Consider the following 18,051-nt stretch of genomic DNA (forward strand, 5'->3'; position numbering starts at 1 on the left):
CCTCGGGTCATGCATTTATTTTAGTAAGCAAGATAACATTTGTTAATATTAACCAGAAAAAACAGCTTAGTGGCAGTTTTATTCCCCTGCATCAAGTGAAGGTTTTTTTCATGAATTAAATGTTGTGTAAAATGTTAACCGTAGTTTACTCCAACGTTTGTCAGTGTTTTTTGCAATTTATTTTGTTGCTACTGTATATGAAGTTTGCACTACATTTATTAGTGGATTGTGAAATTATTGTACTGATTTCTAAGCTGTTAGCTGTTAGCTAGTATGGCTCATTGTTGGTTAGGTGAGATACGATGAGCATAAATATCACTTTCTTTGGATTTTTGCAGAATATCAGAATATTCAATTAACCTGAAGTCGTCATATAGACATGAATCCAGAGGCATTTAGAGTCAAAAGAAAGCCTTTTGGAAGATCTCTGTTTTTAAATTTATAATGCAATCTATAGACACAATGCCAATTAGAAAGCAATTGACATGACTATACACAGACTATGAAAGTACTAAATCTGAGTATCCCAGAGACTGAAAAACATTGTTGTGCTCTACAAAAGTTAATTCCTCCTGGTCCTTTTGTCCGTGAAGTCACTTCAGGCAGTATCAACGTGGCATCACAGATTGGAGTTTGGCTCTCCTCTCTCTGGTGCTCTCTGGGATAGAGTTGTTTCCTGTCCTGTGTTGCAAGAACCACACATGTTAACTGTTAAATTAAAGTCTTTCTGTCTCTCTTTCTAGATCCTGGCCATGTGCATCATCCAGTTGGAAAGAATAAGAGGCTGTCGTTCCTCTATATTCCTCTTCCTGTTCTGGGTCTTGGCTGTTGTTTGTGCTCTGGTGCCTCTAAGAGCAAAGATCCAGCTAGCCATGGATGAGGTATGTGGTTAGCCTATTAATGAATATAAAAATAAATTTACCCTTTAATATAAACGATATCATCTTGCATCCAAAATGACTGAAATCAAAAATAGGCTCATGCCAAAGTGAATTTGTAAACGTGCCCAGTCTGAACTTTGTGAACCTGCCATGTCTAAACACCGTGAAGAGGTATCTAATCAGCTGTGCTCCTACCCATAGTCTAGACACGAGACTCCAGCAGCACAGCTTGAGCTGTACCCTGTGTCAGAAAAGAATTTCTATTTTATCCCCCAATTTTAACCAAGGTAGCCCAAAGTTAACACAATGTGTTGGAGGATGACACTGCCAATTCTGGTCAAGCCTGTGTGTGTTTAGGGTTTCCTTTTCTTCCTGTGTCTCCTGTCAAACACAGCAATCATTGTTGTATGGAGTAGGTTTGTATTTTTGTGGGGCAGTCGAATTTGCATTTCCATAAAAACACACACACATCCATATTTCTGTTTTATCGTTTCTCAGTGTGACATTCCCATACTGCTTGGGGGAGAGTAATGATGGGCCTGGGATAAATGCTGGTGAGACATGGCAGCCCAGGGTCAGACCAGAGGAACGTCAGCGCTGTGTTTATGGGCCTACACTGCTGTAAACACAGCCAGATGGAAATCTATGCATTCACACATAATGTAAAGCCATATGTGATTTACACGCAGATGTTTTCATTTCACACATGCGGACACGTGAACGGTGCACACATGTAACCACTCATAAATTCATACTATATCCTCCATACCATATTTCTAGTTTATGATGAACCGTATCTACGTATTAAATTTGGTTAATCCCTTTAGGCTTTTTACCACATCCTCTCCTCCAAAAACTGTTGTTGCTGCCAGCTAGAAGGTATTATACGTCAAGACTGGCATTTAAAGTTTCAGATTTGCAGGCAACTCCCCTAAAACTCATAAAACAAAGGAAGTTATAATTCCTGGTAGACTAATTGGCTTAGTCTACCACAAAGACAGTAAACTGATTACAAAAATTAAATGTAATGTGTCAGCTACTGAGACAGATTTTGTTTTTATGCTAAATAGTGGCGCTAGGTATCAAGCATACAGCCACAAGAGATATCACTCCTCTCAACTAACTTGGGAAGGAAACTGAATGTGCTTTTTCCTAGAATGTACAAATATGAATTTAATACTCATACAGTTGCAACAGAAGTTGTGAGGAATTTCCAGGATCCCATCGGTAAATAAAAATTGGACTGGATCTCAGAAGTAAAACCAAAGAAAGGAAAGATTTAGGCAGTGAATAGTGACATTATAGATCTGTTTAACAGTTTCAAAATTGCAAACAAAATATTTTTAGTGTTTTTTTGACTGGTATATTTCAATGTCTGTAATTTTAAGTTGGTTCATTAATTAAAAATGCAGTTTTGTTCCCAGTTATCCTGGCCAGTATTTGTTTTCTGAGGGTTTTACTATAGCGGTCATCATTAACATCTGTACTGCTGCATGACAAAATACAAACAGTAAGAAGTTTTCTTTTGCTGTGATGAGCTATAAAAGAAGCGGAGGCTGCACAGCTCAGCAGTTTTATTCAGTGTGGACTGTATATAGCGCCAAGATGTATTCTAAATGTTTACAAAGAATGTGTCCATTTCAAATTGCAGCGTTGACAGCTCAAGTTGACGGAGTTCATGTTTGCGGACCCTTGGTCATTCTTAGCTGCTTGACCTACATTTTTCCCACCCACTCTCCGACCATCCTGACCCTGTTTTTCACAGTGTGGCCGGATCCGTTTGGCTTCTTCGTATCGCCTTTCTGGGCACGGCACCACACTTTTCAGAGAAAATCATTTTACTGTTTACCATGGCTCCAACTCTTATGCATAGCCATACTGCTGCACATACACAGCACACAGCCTGTGGCAGTGGCTCTGACCCAGTAGTAAACAAAGCCTGTGCCAAAGTTTCTGTATGTCAAGAATAACATGCGAGTCCTACAATTCGCAAAAGTCTCTGAGTGGTTAATATTGCAGCTGCTCCCTTGATTGTAAGTAAGGGTGCTGGTTTGTGAAACCACAATTTCCCTGTTTACAGATACGGGCTCTTAGCGTGACTGCGAGACAAATTTAACTGTTGTTTCATTTATAAAAAGCACACCATTAAAGACTCTGGGTTTTCACCCTGATTTGGCTTAAAGATCCAAAATACTCTTTATTGTGTCTGTGATCCCGGTGCAGAAACCATCCTCCGCTATACGGAGTGCGCTCAAAGGAAAAGCTATATAAAAGCTATATAATGAATTTTGTGCTGTTGTGAAACTGCACACAAAGCCACAGTGGTGACAAATGATCCATTGTACCACAGTCAGGATGTTGTGTGATTTGTTAAGTAATGTTGAAAGAGATGAAACAACCAAAATACATTTTGATCCAAATGAAAACCCTCGTCATGTCAGAGCAGTGTTATTTTTTTTGTGGCACGAGCTCAGCCGCAAAGCCAATTAATTGTGTCCCTAGTTTAAAATAAATGTCTAAATTGCAAAACTTGCTTGAAACCAGTAAACTCAAAGAACTTTAACTGCAGCATTCTGACATTATCAGCTGCCTTTTCATTGCTTTTCCTATTTATTTATTCCACAGGGCATTGCCTCTGATATTGTACGATACCTCGCCTTCTTCTCCTACTTCACAATCCAATTGGCCCAGCTATTCCTGTGCTGTTTTGCTGACCAACCTCCAGAGGGAAAAATCATCTCAGAAAAGGTAGGCAGAGGAGAATGTAAGCCGCTTCCGTCAAGAACATCCTCTCTGATTCAATACCCAGGAACGAAAAATGCCAGAGTGGCTGTCCTGTGGTTTTCCGCTTTTGTTGTGAAGACACTTTTCACTTTTGGAGGAAATGATGTGATTCACATCCTCCTTCCTTTCACTCTCACATGTCCACTTTGGCTTCCTGTGAGAGGAGTGTGAATGACTGTGTGTGTGTGCCTGTGTGTCTGCATACCTTCAGTACTGCTCACTCACTTTGTGAGATAACATCGAGACCACTGCTAAGAGTCTGTGACCACACAACAGAAAAGCAGTTACTTAATACAGATCTCACTACCCCATCAAACATGAGCTTGGTAAAACGTTGTTGAGCTCAGAATAATACGCTGATTAGGAGCAACTCACAGGTGAATGAAAATGAGCCTCTAACTTATCAAACAGACATATGATGTAATATTTCCGCAGTGGTAAACAATTGAAATAGCTGGAAAAGTCCCCTAAGAAAGTGCTGGCAAGTAGCAAGGAGGTTGAGGGTGCAGAAGCCACAGTCTGGCGTGGTGGACACACCCATTTTCCTCCACCTCCTCCGCTGCTCTGCCCCACGCTCTGGTTAGAGTTACTCACAGGAAGAGAGGAAGAGGGGAGACAGAGAGTAAGAGCACTGGTAATGATGAGAGCAAACACCCCAGTGAGGGGGTGGCAGGGTGGAGGAGATGCCATAAAGTTTGCGTGACGGGACAAACTCTCTGTTTTTCTGCGTGTGTATCCACTTGTTATAGTTTGTGATGACACATTTCCACTCAGTCTGCAGCAGACCTCAAAACGTCATATTCACCCTGCGCTAACACTGAGCACTATTTGTTCTGTTCTGTGGGAGTTCATGGCCTTTGCTCCTCAGACTGGACCACCTGAGTGTGCAGTGTTGTTTGTGCACATTAGCATTCTTAAACACAGCCCGCACAAGCGCACCATTCAACCATCAACCGACGGACTCTGTTAGGATGTGTATTTCTCAAAAACCCTCAAGTGGTGAGAGATTTACTGCGAAAACAACAGTGAGTCTGGTCTTTAATCTGTTGCAGAATCCCTGTCCTGTGAAAGATGCCTCTTTCCTGTCAAAGATCCTCTTCTGGTGGTTCACTGGGTAAGATGGTTCTTTAAAACCCTTTCATTTTTAGGCATCGGCTGACTCACTGCAGCAACAGTTTGTGCTTGTTTACAATAATATGTTTGTTCTGTTTGAATCATTTCCCGTGTTTCCTCCTCAGACTTGTCGTAAAAGGATATCGCACCCCACTGGAAGCAGGGGATCTGTGGACCCTAAGGGAGGAAGACAGATCACAAAAGATCATCTCAGATCTGGAACAGGACTGGACAGCTGAATGTGCCAAACTTCAAAAGTGAGAATTATTTAAATTTGATAAATTTTATTTGGTACTTTGGGTATTTACAGTAGTACTGCAATGCACTTTGCATATGCATCTGTATACCTCTCTAGTATGGCTGGGATTACGCTCCTTTAAGACACGTACACAAACATCTGCAGACACCACAAACACATAATTGTTCTCATTATACTACTTTCTAGTCCACTTGGAGTCTGCTCGGGGGAAGCATGTGCAGTTGGTGGACAAGTCTGTGGGGTCACCGCAAATTGGAGGGTACAATAACAGCCGTGCTGAGCCTCACATGCAGCTGCTGCTGATGAAACTTACATCATTCGTACCCTAGTGGACTCTCGTGTACTAGTGGATGCAGAATCTATAACAAAATCTGTTACAGTACTGGAACGAATAGCATTATTTTTGTGTCAACCTGATAAACAGTCATCTTTCAAGTCCTCAAACTGCAATGCTGACTTTCTGTTGAAAATTCTTATTTAAATCCTAACCTTAGGTAACCACGTCTTTATTGGGATCATCAGCTTTATTTGTTAGATTTTAGAAGGCATCTGCTTTTACATAGTTCTCCACATCAGAAGCATGTAAAATGTCGGCATACTCCTTTAAAGAACCGCATCTTCAGCTGTTTAATGTTTGATATGTATCAGGCAGCAGTTGGTGCATGAATCTGCAGCACAAAAGACAAGGACACGACATGTGCAGGAAATGCACGTGCTGTCTTGCATGTTTCTTCTGTCTTGCTATTTTGACATAGGACTGTGATCCCCTGTACTCCTCTCCTTATTGTCATAGCCAAAAATCAGTTCCATTTTATTGCAGTGTGGTCAAACATCAACATGGGGCTGGTCGAATTAATGACCCGAGCAGAGCAGAGCTGTAACTGTGGTAAATTAAAACTTGGGATGTCTCATCACCACAGGCATTTAGGGCTAAAAATAGGCCCAAAGAGAGTCATTTGAGGACAATACAATACCATAATGTCAAGACTAGAGACTCTGTGCCATTTCCAAGGCTTGTTAACAGGATCCAGTGCTTTGAAAGCAGTTGTTAAGTCTAATAATTATTTCAGCAAATAATGCTTTTCTAAGCTGCCAACAAATTCAGCGATGGCACGAAAAACAAGTGCTTTTTTAGAGTTTTACATCGGAGACTTGAAAGGCAGCAGCATGTTTGTGCATCTCTAACATAGATGTCTGTAACTGTGACCATGTCTTCGCTCTTTTAGGCAGGAGAAAGCCTTAGCATCAGGTGTGGCGCTGGGAAGCCGACTGCCGGAGCAGGCTCAGCTCCTCAGGAAGTTGCAAAAGGAGCAAAGCTCTGGCTTCTTCCTCCTCAGAACACTGGCACGCAAATTCGGCCCGTACTTCCTGACTGGTACTCTGTGTATAATATTCCACGATGCCTTCATGTTCTCCATCCCTCAGGTGCTAAGGTAAGAGTGCACCAGAACCTCAAATTCTGCTTTTATGAAAGACATGTGGCTTTAAGTAGATGTAGTGTGAGTTGCCAATATTTGCAAATATTAAGTGTATCTCAGCCAATACCATGAGGCCCATGAGTATTTTTTTTCCATTGCTGAAAATCCCTTAGATAGCAGTTCTCTCATTTATATAATCCACAAATGTTGTTGTGACGATTTAGCATAAAGATAGAAATGAAGTAGTCTAGTCTGATAGAAAGAGGTTTACTTAGTGCAAGAAACTGTGCCATTATATTTGGAATGAGATACTGTTGTTGAGTTCCCAAATATAGCTTTTTCACTGCTCAGTGTCCCACAAACCAAATGGCATTGAGTGTACTGTATTAAGGAAAGCTCCAGGCAGACCTTTCCAAACCTCAGCTCTGACTGAAATTACCTGGATGCACTGCAGACCAGGCTAGGGTAAAATAAAGTTTTATTGTTTTACTGCTGGGAAAATTCAAGAAACAGCAGACAAAAATACAAGCGTCTAAAATATCTCTTTAAATATAGAGATAGACAGATAAATAGCGTTAAGGGATTTGGTGATTTATGACAACTGCCAAACAACAACAGAAGCTGGCAGCAGTGAAAACAGGTCATGGCCGACCCGCCACCCGCCTCACCATCCCACCAGTCAGACTGGAATGTTGTTGTTGATGCAAAGCACAGAATCAGTGGAAGTGTTAATTACGGTCATAGAGCTGTGAGCAAGAAAAGTAGACGAGACCACAGCCCTCTTTGCTCCAGTAAGGAGGACATGAAGAGAGGGAGACGAGGCTCTAAATGGCAGAAATGCAGTTGGACCACAATAAGGGAGCCGCTGGCCAAGTGTGAGGGCAGCCTGGCCACAAGCTGAGCTCTGTTGTGCAACCCAGGCTACTTTGTGATGGCCAGTCAGCCAGCAGCCACAGCAGCGCTCAAGGACATTGGCAAAAGCACACGAAAAGAGTCACATAATACCAGATTGAATCTGTAAAAAGAGTAAAAACCTGTCTGTGCCTGTTTTGCTTTGCATCATTCGCAACTTTCCAGGAAAGATATAGAAACAGATCCTCAATACAGAGGTTGAAGACAAAATTGAACATGTGCAACCATCTGAAACATTGCGATTAAGTATCTCTTTGTCCTCCTCCATAGTCTTCTGCTGGATTTCATGAGAGATGAAGATGCACCACTGTGGAAGGGCTATTTCTACGCCACGCTAATGTTCCTCCTCTCTTGCCTTCAGTCCCTCTTCAACCACCAGTACATGTATACTTGCTTCACAGTGGGAATGAGGGTGAAGACAGCTGTCATGGGCTTGGTTTACAGGAAGGTGAGTCACTCTATATCTACGGACATGAAGCCACTAACCGACACAGACACACAACATAAATTATGTCTCAAGTGGCACAAACAAAAACCTTATCTTCTTCCAGATTGGAATATGTGATTAGCAGTTTTACCTAAGATGAATGATTGTGTGAAATCTTTACGAGGATATTAAATTACACTGTAAACAACGCTAAAATTTCTCTGTCTCTTTTGTTGTCAATCCAGTCTTTGGTGATAAACAGCTCTGCCAGAAGGACTTGCACTGTGGGCGAGATTGTGAATCTGGTTTCAGCAGACACTCAGAAGCTCATGGACTTTGTGGTGTACTTTAATGCTGTCTGGCTGGCTCCAATTGAGATTGCGCTTTGTCTCTTCTTCCTCTGGCAGGTATGTCGAAATGCAGTGTTTTTACAAAGCGTCCAATTCATGCACAAATGAGGCCTAACAGAGAAAGAGAAAAAAAACAAACCTTGAAACAATCATATCCTTTCTTTTTTTTCAGCATCTTGGCCCGTCAGCTCTGGCAGGAATTGCCACTGTCATTCTCATTTTTCCACTCAACGGATTCATTGCAAAGAAAAGAAGCAAGCTGCAGGTAAAAGCTGTTACAGGAATCCTTCACACTTTCGTTCCAGTAGCCCAGACATCTGGCACGTCAGGTCAGGGATGCCACAGCTGGTTTAGATAGTGACTGAAGAGCTGTGTGGGTGTTTGGCCTGTATGGTGCATTCTCCCTTGTCCTTTTGATGTCTGGTCCATATAACATGCTTGAAAAACAATGACAGGAAAGGGTGGGCAGTAGAAAGGCATAATTTTTCATTTCTTTGGAAAAACAACAGAGGCTTCTGTAAATTTGGATGCCAGTTTAATCGAACTTTGTCTTGAATGCAGTGACCGCATTCCTGGCTCTTTGTTGTTTCCTTGTTATAAAATTCACTAAAATGTAACAAGCAATAAATTCTTACTGAATTAAACAAGTTCTGTGATGTTCAAGAAAACTACTACAGCTGTAATAAGGGGAGTCAAACCCATGTTCACAAATGCATGAATCCTGTGGTCTGCTAATTGTCTATCCACTGTGCCTCAGTTCCAGCTTTGCATGCGGTCTTTTTCAAACAATACTGAGTAAAAACCCCTGTGTCTGGTCAACAGGAGATTCAAATGAAGTTCATGGATGGCCGTATCAGACTGATGAATGAGATCTTGAATGGGATAAAAATCTTGAAGTTTTATGCCTGGGAGAAGGCCTTCCTGGAGCAGGTTTTGGGCTACAGAGAAAAGGAGCTCAAGGCTCTGAAGAAGTCTCAAATTCTCTACTCCATCTCCATCGCATCCTTTAACTCCTCTTCTTTCTTGGTGAGAACAATCATTTGATAGACTGAAGGTGATTGCTTTCAGGGGGCTAATGCTACAATGTCTCTGCTGCAGCTCATTTAATGCTTAAAATCTAAAGAACAGATGCCGTGAAGAACTTAGTGGTGCTGTGAATTTCCTCATCTTTACAGAAAGGTATCAGTCAAAGCCAGTAGTATCTATTGTCTCAGCCTCTTCTATCGAAAAAATACAAGAAGAATAAAGCTTACCTCATGAAATTACATTTAGGCCACAGCTCCACAGGTCCCCATTCATTCACGACTCTTGCAGGCACCATACCTTAAAATAGTAGCATTCTACTAGTAACTAGTATTTTCTCAGTCATGCTAACGTGTTGGCAACCACCAGGTATAACCATTATACCATCTTACCATGCCAGAAATTACAAGTGTTAAATATCACATCTCAATAAGGTTGTGTTAGATCATCAAATCATTAAGATTTATCCTCTGGATGTGTCTGAAGAGAATTTCATCTTATTCTATCAAACACCTTGCTGGAGACGCAAAAAATAAAATTATACATAAGCGGCCTTATTTTAAAGATTCAAGTCTACAGAACAATAAGACTTGGCTAGACTTAGGGTTAAGTGACACAGACAGGGCGGGGAAGTCAGAAAGTAGTATCAGACATTTAAAGCATTGCTGCTGATTTTCGTCTCGACGTGGGTTAAAGTATATTGACAATTTAGACCCATGCAATCCTTGTTCTTAAAACTGTCTGTGCCTAAAGAGCGTGCAGGGTTCTGCCCATAAAAGTAACATTTAGTGCCTTCCCCCCAAAGATTGCTTTCGCCATGTTTGGAGTCTATGTGATGCTTGATGACAAGAACGTCCTGGATGCACAGAAGGTCTTTGTCTCCATGGCGCTAATCAATATCCTGAAGACTCCACTCAGTCAGCTTCCATTTGCAATAAGCACAACCCTGCAGGTAGGTTGCATTTCTTCTCTATCCCTGATTGAGGAGATTATTTTCACAGTCCACAGTTTAACAGCACATATCGACCATTTCATTTTTGACTGTTTCAGGCTGTAGTCTCACTGAAACGTCTGGGGAAGTACCTGTGCTCAGAAGAACTGAAAATGGAGAATGTCTCAAAGGCACCACTGAGCTCTGGTAAGAACCCCACCCATATATACACTATTACACTGAATGAATACACTTCTATACTTTTCAGTTTCACAAATATCCACAGTTCGGTTCCCCATACTGCCTGAAATCACAGGCTGTCATAATCAATATAAGCATCCCACAAGATGTAGTTGTTTATAACTGTGGACTACCACAACCTTGTATGGATCATGTGCACTGTCACTTCCTGGGTCCCTAGGCTGACTGGTAGACAGGGTAATTATAGGATGTTCCCTTCAGCGGTTGAACGTAAATCACAGCATGAATTCAGACATATGATTCAGAAAGAAATAAAAAAATATATTGCACTCCTCTGTCTGTAATCTGTCAACACTTCCTAAGACAGCTTGTGAAAAAGCAGCGGCTCTGTAATTTGTATGATTAAGCAAATTCACTTGTAATTACGCCCCGGCTGCACCCTGCTGAGTAACTTCAAGGAGAAGCTTTGTTTTGAAAGTTTGTTTATCACTAAGGATGAAAGAATACATCTGTTTTCCAGTGCTCGCTGCAGGTTTTGTTCATTTCAGTCAATCTTTTCTTTATTGTTTAGACGGAGAAGATGTGGTCATAGAAAACGGCACTTTCAGTTGGTCTGCAGAGGGTCCTCCATGTCTTAAACGGTATGTCTTAAGTATGTGTTTATATGTTTAGAAAAAAGAAGATTGAAAAAAGAAATCAACAACAGAATAAAAGATTTGAGGCTTACAGGAAAATTCACTTCTTTGTTGACAGGATCAGTGTCAGTGTACCTCGAGGCTCCCTTGTTGCTGTGGTAGGACATGTAGGCAGTGGAAAGTCCTCGTTGTTGTCCGCTATGCTTGGGGAAACGGAGAAAAGAAGTGGCCAAGTTACTGTCAAGGTACTAAGCTTGTGTTCCATAACAAGGTCTATTCATAGTTTGTGGGCAACTTGTAATAAATATTGATATTCTCGCTTTTGACTGTCTCTTCACAGGGTTCTGTGGCGTATGTTCCCCAGCAAGCCTGGATTCAGAATGCCACAGTCCAAGACAACATCATATTTGGCCGGGAAAAGCTGAAAACATGGTACCACCGTGTGCTCGAGGCCTGTGCCCTGCTCCCTGACCTGGACATCCTACCTGCTGGAGATGCTACAGAGATTGGAGAGAAGGTATTGAATACTTTGTTTAAAAAAATGCTGCTTCATGCATATGTTGAGTCGCAGATATTTTAAACGTTTTTTCTCCATGCAGGGACTTAACCTCTCAGGTGGGCAGAAGCAGAGGGTCAGTTTGGCCAGAGCTGTCTACAGAAAGGCTGATGTATACTTGATGGATGATCCGCTGTCTGCCGTTGATGCACATGTGGGTCAACACATCTTCGACAAAGTCATTGGACCAAAAGGAGTCCTTAGAGACAAGGTAATGCCATATAACGTCTGCAAAGTGCAGTTCATCCAGTTCAACGCAACCACAAAGACAATTGCGCCAGTTACAAGTTCTGTGCTATTGTTATCATAATATGGAAACAACCACTTTGCTGACACCTTTGTTTTCAAGAAAGCCTCAATTTAGCGTTGGATTGTGCTTACATGTCATTTTTCTGACTTGTGTGGCTTGCTATACAGACCCGCATCCTGGTGACCCATGGGACGAGCTTCCTGCCGCAGGCCGACCTCATCCTCGTCCTGGTAGATGGAGAAATCACAGAGAGTGGCTCTTACCAGGAGCTCCTCGGCCGCCATGGCGCATTTGCAGACTTCATCCACACCTTTGCAAGCACAGAGAGAAAAGAGAGTGCCATACAGCGAGGTGAAGAGACATTTCAGACATTAGTTTCGCTGTTTTACATTAAGACAATCTCTTAAATTCCCAGTAATAACTCAACACTATGCACCCTTTTCATGTAGCCGGTTCCAGGAGGTCTAATGCTCGCCTCAGCATGGTCGACTTCATGCCGTTCTCCAGAGATCTCTCACAGGAGCAGCTCATTGGGTACATTGACAAATGCATCACTCCTAATTCTCATATTTGGAATATAAACCATACTTTTTTATGAAACTGACCTCTGACCTCTCCTTAGGGGTGACACCACTAATACTAACCTGCAGAATATGGAGCCTGTGTCTGAAACAGACCAGGAACAAGTACCAGAGGACTTGGGAAAGCTCACTGAAGTTGACAAGGCACGCACTGGAAGAGTAAGTCTGAAAAAGGCCTAAAATTAGGTGTCAGTGCCACTCCCTACCATGCTCTGCAGTTTCCCTCAACTCTGCTTAGCTTGCCAGTATATTTCAAATCATTGTTGTTATTTTAGATTGTGCAAGTCTAATGTTTTGGTAGACAGTCACTCCCCTTATGTTATTTTTGGCTAAAACAAGAAGCCATCTTCAATGAAAAGCAATTTTACATGACCTGCCCAGGACCAAACAGCAAACAGATACACAGCAATAAAGTTAAACACATGGTCATGTCAGACACATTGTTCTGGTTGTGTGGGCAAAAATAGTTATTGCTGGTTTAATAATTATAAATAAAATTGTTTTATTGTCTGTGATCTAGACTTTGATAAATGGCAGGAAATGGATGTGAAGATAGTTCTCTTATTCCTGCTGCTTTTTATCTGTTTGTAACAGGTGAGGTTGGATATGTACAAGAAGTACTTCAAGACAATCGGTTTGGCCATCATCATTCCCATCGTCTTCCTGTACGCCTTCCAGCAGGGCGCTTCGCTGGCTTACAACTACTGGCTCAGCAAGTGGGCTGATGATCCTGTTGTTAACGGCACCCAAATTGATACAGACCTGAAACTGACTGTCTTTGGGGCCCTTGGGTTTGTGCAGGGTGAGTTAGTGGGTTTAATTCAAATGATGCTTCAAATGATTCAAACAATTTAACTTAGTTTGGTCATAACAAACACTCATTCTCCCTTCCCTTCAGGTGTTGCTATCTTTGGTACGACTGTTGCCATCTCTATCTGCGGGATCATCGCCTCTCGCCACTTGCACATGGACCTCCTGAACAACGTGCTGCACTCTCCAATGTCTTTTTTTGAGTCCACGCCAAGTGGCAACCTCTTGAACCGCTTTGCTAAGGAGATTGACGCTATTGACTGTATGGTCCCTGAAGGCTTGAAGATGATGCTAAGCTACGTCTTCAAGCTCATGGAGGTCTGCATCATTGTGTTGATGGCGACACCCTTTGCAGCCGTGATCATCCTGCCTCTGTCTTTCCTCTATGCCTTTGTCCAGGTATATTTTCTCCCCAAAATATAAACTCTGATCTTTAGTTTCTTATTTGAGATGATGCTGTTGAATGTTGCTTAGCAAGAGCTGGGTTCCATTACTGTATGTTATTGGAAAGTTCTGGGCTCCAAAACCAAACCTGCTGATTTTGCCATCCACTTGAATTTTGTTCCCCACCTGCTGACATGGACTTTGAATGCATTCACTCTGAGTTATTGGAAAGCCCTGAGCATTCCCACTTGTTTCATTCATTAAAGATGGTGTTTTACTTTTCCACTGTGGCCAACAGAGCTTCTACGTTGCCACATCCTGTCAGCTGCGCAGGCTGGAAGCTGTGAGCCGCTCGCCCATCTATACCCATTTCAATGAGACGGTGCAAGGCGCCAGCGTCATCCGAGCCTTCGGAGAGCAGTCCAGATTCATTCTGCAGGCTAATGAGAGAGTTGACTTCAATCAGACCTCCTACTTCCCTCGATTTGTGGCCACCCGGTGAGAGGATATGCGATCATTATAAAGTGCCTTAGCTTTATTCATATTCCATTTGCTCACTTAGCAGTTTATGAGGGTTGGATAAGGTTTATAACATTAAGAAGTGTGGTTGATTTATGAGATAACAATGTTATTAATGATATTAATGATAACACTGATATCTACAGGTGGCTGGCAGTCAACCTGGAGTTTGTTGGTAATGGTGTGGTCTTAGCTGCTGCCATTCTGTCTGTGATGGGGAAAAGCACCTTGAGCCCAGGCATTGTTGGCCTGGCTGTGTCACATTCCCTCCAGGTAATACAGTCTACTCACAGTCACGCTGTTATACTGTTATCCAAGTAGCCACCTTATTACCACCAGAAACACAGTCATATTCTTTGATCACACAGCTACAGAATGAGGCATTTGGGAGTTAAATTAGAAAAAGTGAAAATTGCATTGTTTTTATTTCTATCCGGAAATGCATCGCATTTCAGGAGAAGTAAAAGTCTTTTCACTAAATATTGCAGGTGACTGGAATCCTGAGCTGGATTGTGCGATCTTGGACTGATGTCGAAAACAACATTGTTTCCGTTGAGAGAGTGAACGAGTACGCTGACACTCCTAAAGAGGTCATTATTCCCACCGCACACACACGTACACCAATCACTGCTTAGGACAATAAACTGTACTAGAGGAGGGCTTTTGTTTCTCTACTTATCCTTCCTTATTGGCTCATACAGGCCAGTTGGAGTATAGAGAGCAGCTCACTACCCCAGGCCTGGCCCCAGAACGGTACTATAGAGTTCCAGGACTACGGACTGCAGTACCGTAAAGGCCTTGAGTTGGCTCTGAAAGGAATTACTTTGCATATTCATGAGCGAGAGAAGGTAATTCGTTTTGTGTGATATTAAAAGTGTTCATTGCCTTGATTTAAACTGCATAATTATCTAAAACATAATTTCTAAAACCTAATTTTTTTCAGGTCGGAATTGTGGGTAGAACTGGAGCAGGAAAATCCTCACTTGCCCTGGGAATCTTTAGGATCTTAGAGGCAGCAAAGGGAAAGATCTTTATCGATGGAGTCGACATTGCTGACATTGGACTCCATGACCTCAGATCACGCATTACTATCATTCCTCAGGTACAGTAACTTTTATTGAGATCTGGCTTTCATCACATTATCTGCTTGCAGTAGTAATGATCTGGATCGAGTGTAAAATCAGCCTTTAAAAAAATGATTAGTGACTATATTACTAATTTAGACATTTTGGTGATAAATAAAATCTCTGTCCTCTCTTACAGGATCCTGTGCTGTTCTCAGGCTCCCTCCGGATGAACCTTGACCCTTTTGATACCTACACAGATGAGGAGGTGTGGAGTTCACTGGAACTTGCTCACCTCAAAAACTTTGTATCTAATCTGCCTGACAAACTTAACCATGAATGCACAGAGGGAGGAGAAAACCTCAGGTACACACAAGCTCACCAATATGACACGCAGTAGCGTACAGTAGCGTCTACTCCAGCACCACGTCTAGTATGATATTCTAATCTTCCCTTCTCTTCCTTTGTATACGTAGTCTGGGTCAGCGGCAGCTCGTATGCTTAGCCAGAGCCTTGTTGCGGAAAACCAAGATCCTGGTTTTGGATGAGGCAACAGCTGCTGTGGATCTGGAGACCGACACACTCATCCAGTCAACAATCCGCACACAGTTTGAGGACTGCACTGTGCTGACCATTGCTCACCGCCTTAACACAATCATGGACTACACCAGGTATATTAATGTTCATTGTCTATTTAGTGAATCGACAAGAAAGTAATGGTGACAATTTTAAGAATTCATTAAGTGACTTAGGCTAGGTAAAGATCCCACATTAGATGATCCCAGCTTCTGGAATATTGCTGCTTTTATCCATTTCTTGTCACAGTCCAAAAGTCTGTGAAAAGAGAGGACTTGCTTTGGACTCTGGACACTAACATGTAAAGGGCATTTGTTATTAGAAGAAAAAAAACTGTTTTTATTTACCATTTCAAAGACAGTAAATTGTGAGAATGGTTCTAAAGAAATGTATTCTTTCTTGTAGCCCTACAAACAAACTTGTTAATATTAACTTTTGCCTAAACCAGTAGTATCTAAGCAGTTTGTAGAGTCAAAGAGTCAAATCCAGGTGTAACATGGTCACTAGTGACGTGCATTGTTTTTGCATTATTTAACTGCACTAACTTAATCAATGAATTGTTAACTTATATTCTGTCATTTGTAGATACTAATTAACATACAGAGGAAAGATCTGTTTGTAAAAACTGCTTTAAAAATGGATCTGACTCTTGCTGCCTATGGATCTGAATGAGAAACAGCTAGATTATTTGTTGGACTATGCAAAAGTGTTTGAGGTCAGAGTCTCTATGTGATGCAGGCAAGTTATATGCTAGTAGAGTGTTATGCTATATCCAGATACAGCAAAGGAAATGATGACATGTGAGATGACATGGGGACTGTTTTGTACCAATACGAATACAGATGTGCTTTGCAATATTGGCTTGTACTGCACAGCTTTATTACACACCTATATGTTGCATATAAACAATATACTTTCTTTCTTGCTGCTTCGCAGAGTTATTGTCATGGACAGAGGCCACATTTCTGAGATGGACTCTCCAGCCAACCTCATCTCACAGAGGGGGCAGTTCTATCGAATGTGTCGGGAAGCCGGACTGGTCTAGGTCCCCATTGGGCTTTGGCCATAGAACTGATGACCTGGTGTACAAATGTGGCACCTTATGCTTATGGCTCTCCAACACACATTAATCTGGGCCATTCCAAGCTTTGTGGCAGCTCCAAACACCTCTCTGTGAGGGCATTGTTGATGAATCTCAAAAGCATTTGTTGGTTTTTAACAGACAGACACACTGTCCCAAGTCAGGAAAAGACATTGTTAACCTCAGAGGATGAAAACTAAACAGGAATCCTATACTGGATATTTGAGTCTCCAAGCTACAAATGTTGTATATCGATTAATGGAGTCAGTTTATTCCATAAAAAGGATCAAGCCAAAGGCTGGAATGAAAGGGTAACACAAATCTTAAGGATTTTCATTCTCTTTAAGAATGGAAGCTATATTATTTTTGTAGTTTTATATGTGTGTATTTTTTTATGTTTTCTCAGGCTTAAATATGGATGTTTACTCACTCTTTTTTTAGCCTTGTATACCAAAGAAGAGGCAATTTTATAATTTTAAAATGATAGAAGTCTTATTTTGTCTTCTTGTCTCAGAAACTGGGTCAGGAAATTCTCTGACACACTAACCTTCAAAAGGTTCACTTTGGCAAAGGATGGGGAAATGAGGTTTGTACTGCATTCAAAATCTGAGCTTGGGGCAGCCAATTTGGAGTTTTTATATGTCAGGGAAAATGAGGAAAACATTGAAGTGAGCCAACACATTAGCAATCGTCCAACTATGTTGTGGCCATTGTTTATTTCTGTCAAAGTAAACACATAAAACAGTCAATAGAGTCCTTTCTGGTCAGATTTAACCTGACACCGGTAGTGAAAACCACCATGAATGAAGAGAATGCCTCATGAAAACAATGGTGATAAATCTCTGTGTGATTGTCTCTCAGCATCTACCACACAGACCCAGGCCATACACACACGGAGAAGATAAAAATCAGTGTTTGTTTGTTTTATTTTTTATGGTGCTGACATGTTGATTTTACTCTCTATTCAAAGAATGAACCCTATGAACTTTTCAAGGAGAAGAAGCATTTACTGTTTTGTCTTACTGGTTTAGACAATATATTCTAAGAGAAACCCAAGTGTTTATTTATACCATTTGACAAAATGTATTAAGTGTCCTTAAAATTATGAGGATTATGTTATATTTATACTTTTTATAACAAGCTTGATCATTTTCACTGACCTTTTACTGTTAATGGCTTTTGTTCCATACATCATGCTGGAAAATAAAATTTATTTGACTCAATAGTTATGTCTGGCTTTGCATTCGTAAGTATATAATGGTAGGTGCTTTCACAACCAGGTGAACGCGGATTGAA

The 18,051-nt window shown here is 41.4% G+C and overlaps 1 protein-coding gene across 1 annotated transcript; it reads left to right on the forward strand.

The window, feature by feature from the left end:
- Positions 1–780: 780 nt before the first annotated feature.
- On the forward strand, positions 781–17,845 carry abcc6a (ATP-binding cassette, sub-family C (CFTR/MRP), member 6a). Its single transcript, XM_063477321.2, has 28 exons — positions 781–881; positions 3,507–3,629; positions 4,718–4,779; positions 4,904–5,035; positions 6,264–6,470; positions 7,638–7,815; positions 8,040–8,201; positions 8,317–8,409; positions 8,967–9,170; positions 9,973–10,119; positions 10,218–10,305; positions 10,871–10,940; positions 11,053–11,179; positions 11,275–11,451; positions 11,534–11,701; positions 11,908–12,091; positions 12,190–12,274; positions 12,363–12,480; positions 12,916–13,123; positions 13,220–13,530; positions 13,814–14,013; positions 14,181–14,307; positions 14,523–14,624; positions 14,736–14,882; positions 14,978–15,136; positions 15,298–15,464; positions 15,575–15,769; positions 16,611–17,845. Exons 1-28 carry the CDS (start codon positions 873–875, stop codon positions 16,717–16,719), a joined length of 4,059 nt encoding a protein of 1,352 aa, XP_063333391.2. The 5' UTR covers positions 781–872; the 3' UTR covers positions 16,720–17,845.
- The last annotated feature ends 206 nt before the right edge of the window (positions 17,846–18,051 follow it).

The sequence above is a fragment of the Pelmatolapia mariae genome, linkage group LG6, assembly GCF_036321145.2.
Source record: "Pelmatolapia mariae isolate MD_Pm_ZW linkage group LG6, Pm_UMD_F_2, whole genome shotgun sequence".
Lineage (NCBI taxonomy): Eukaryota > Metazoa > Chordata > Actinopteri > Cichliformes > Cichlidae > Pelmatolapia > Pelmatolapia mariae.

Excerpts from the sequence above, each read along its gene's own strand:
- abcc6a (XM_063477321.2), top strand. Across the intron at positions 7,816-8,039 it reads TGGGCTTGGTTTACAGGAAG|TCTTTGGTGATAAACAGCTC; the intron begins GTGAGTCACTCT and ends TTGTCAATCCAG. Across the intron at positions 10,120-10,217 it reads CAATAAGCACAACCCTGCAG|GCTGTAGTCTCACTGAAACG; the intron begins GTAGGTTGCATT and ends TGACTGTTTCAG.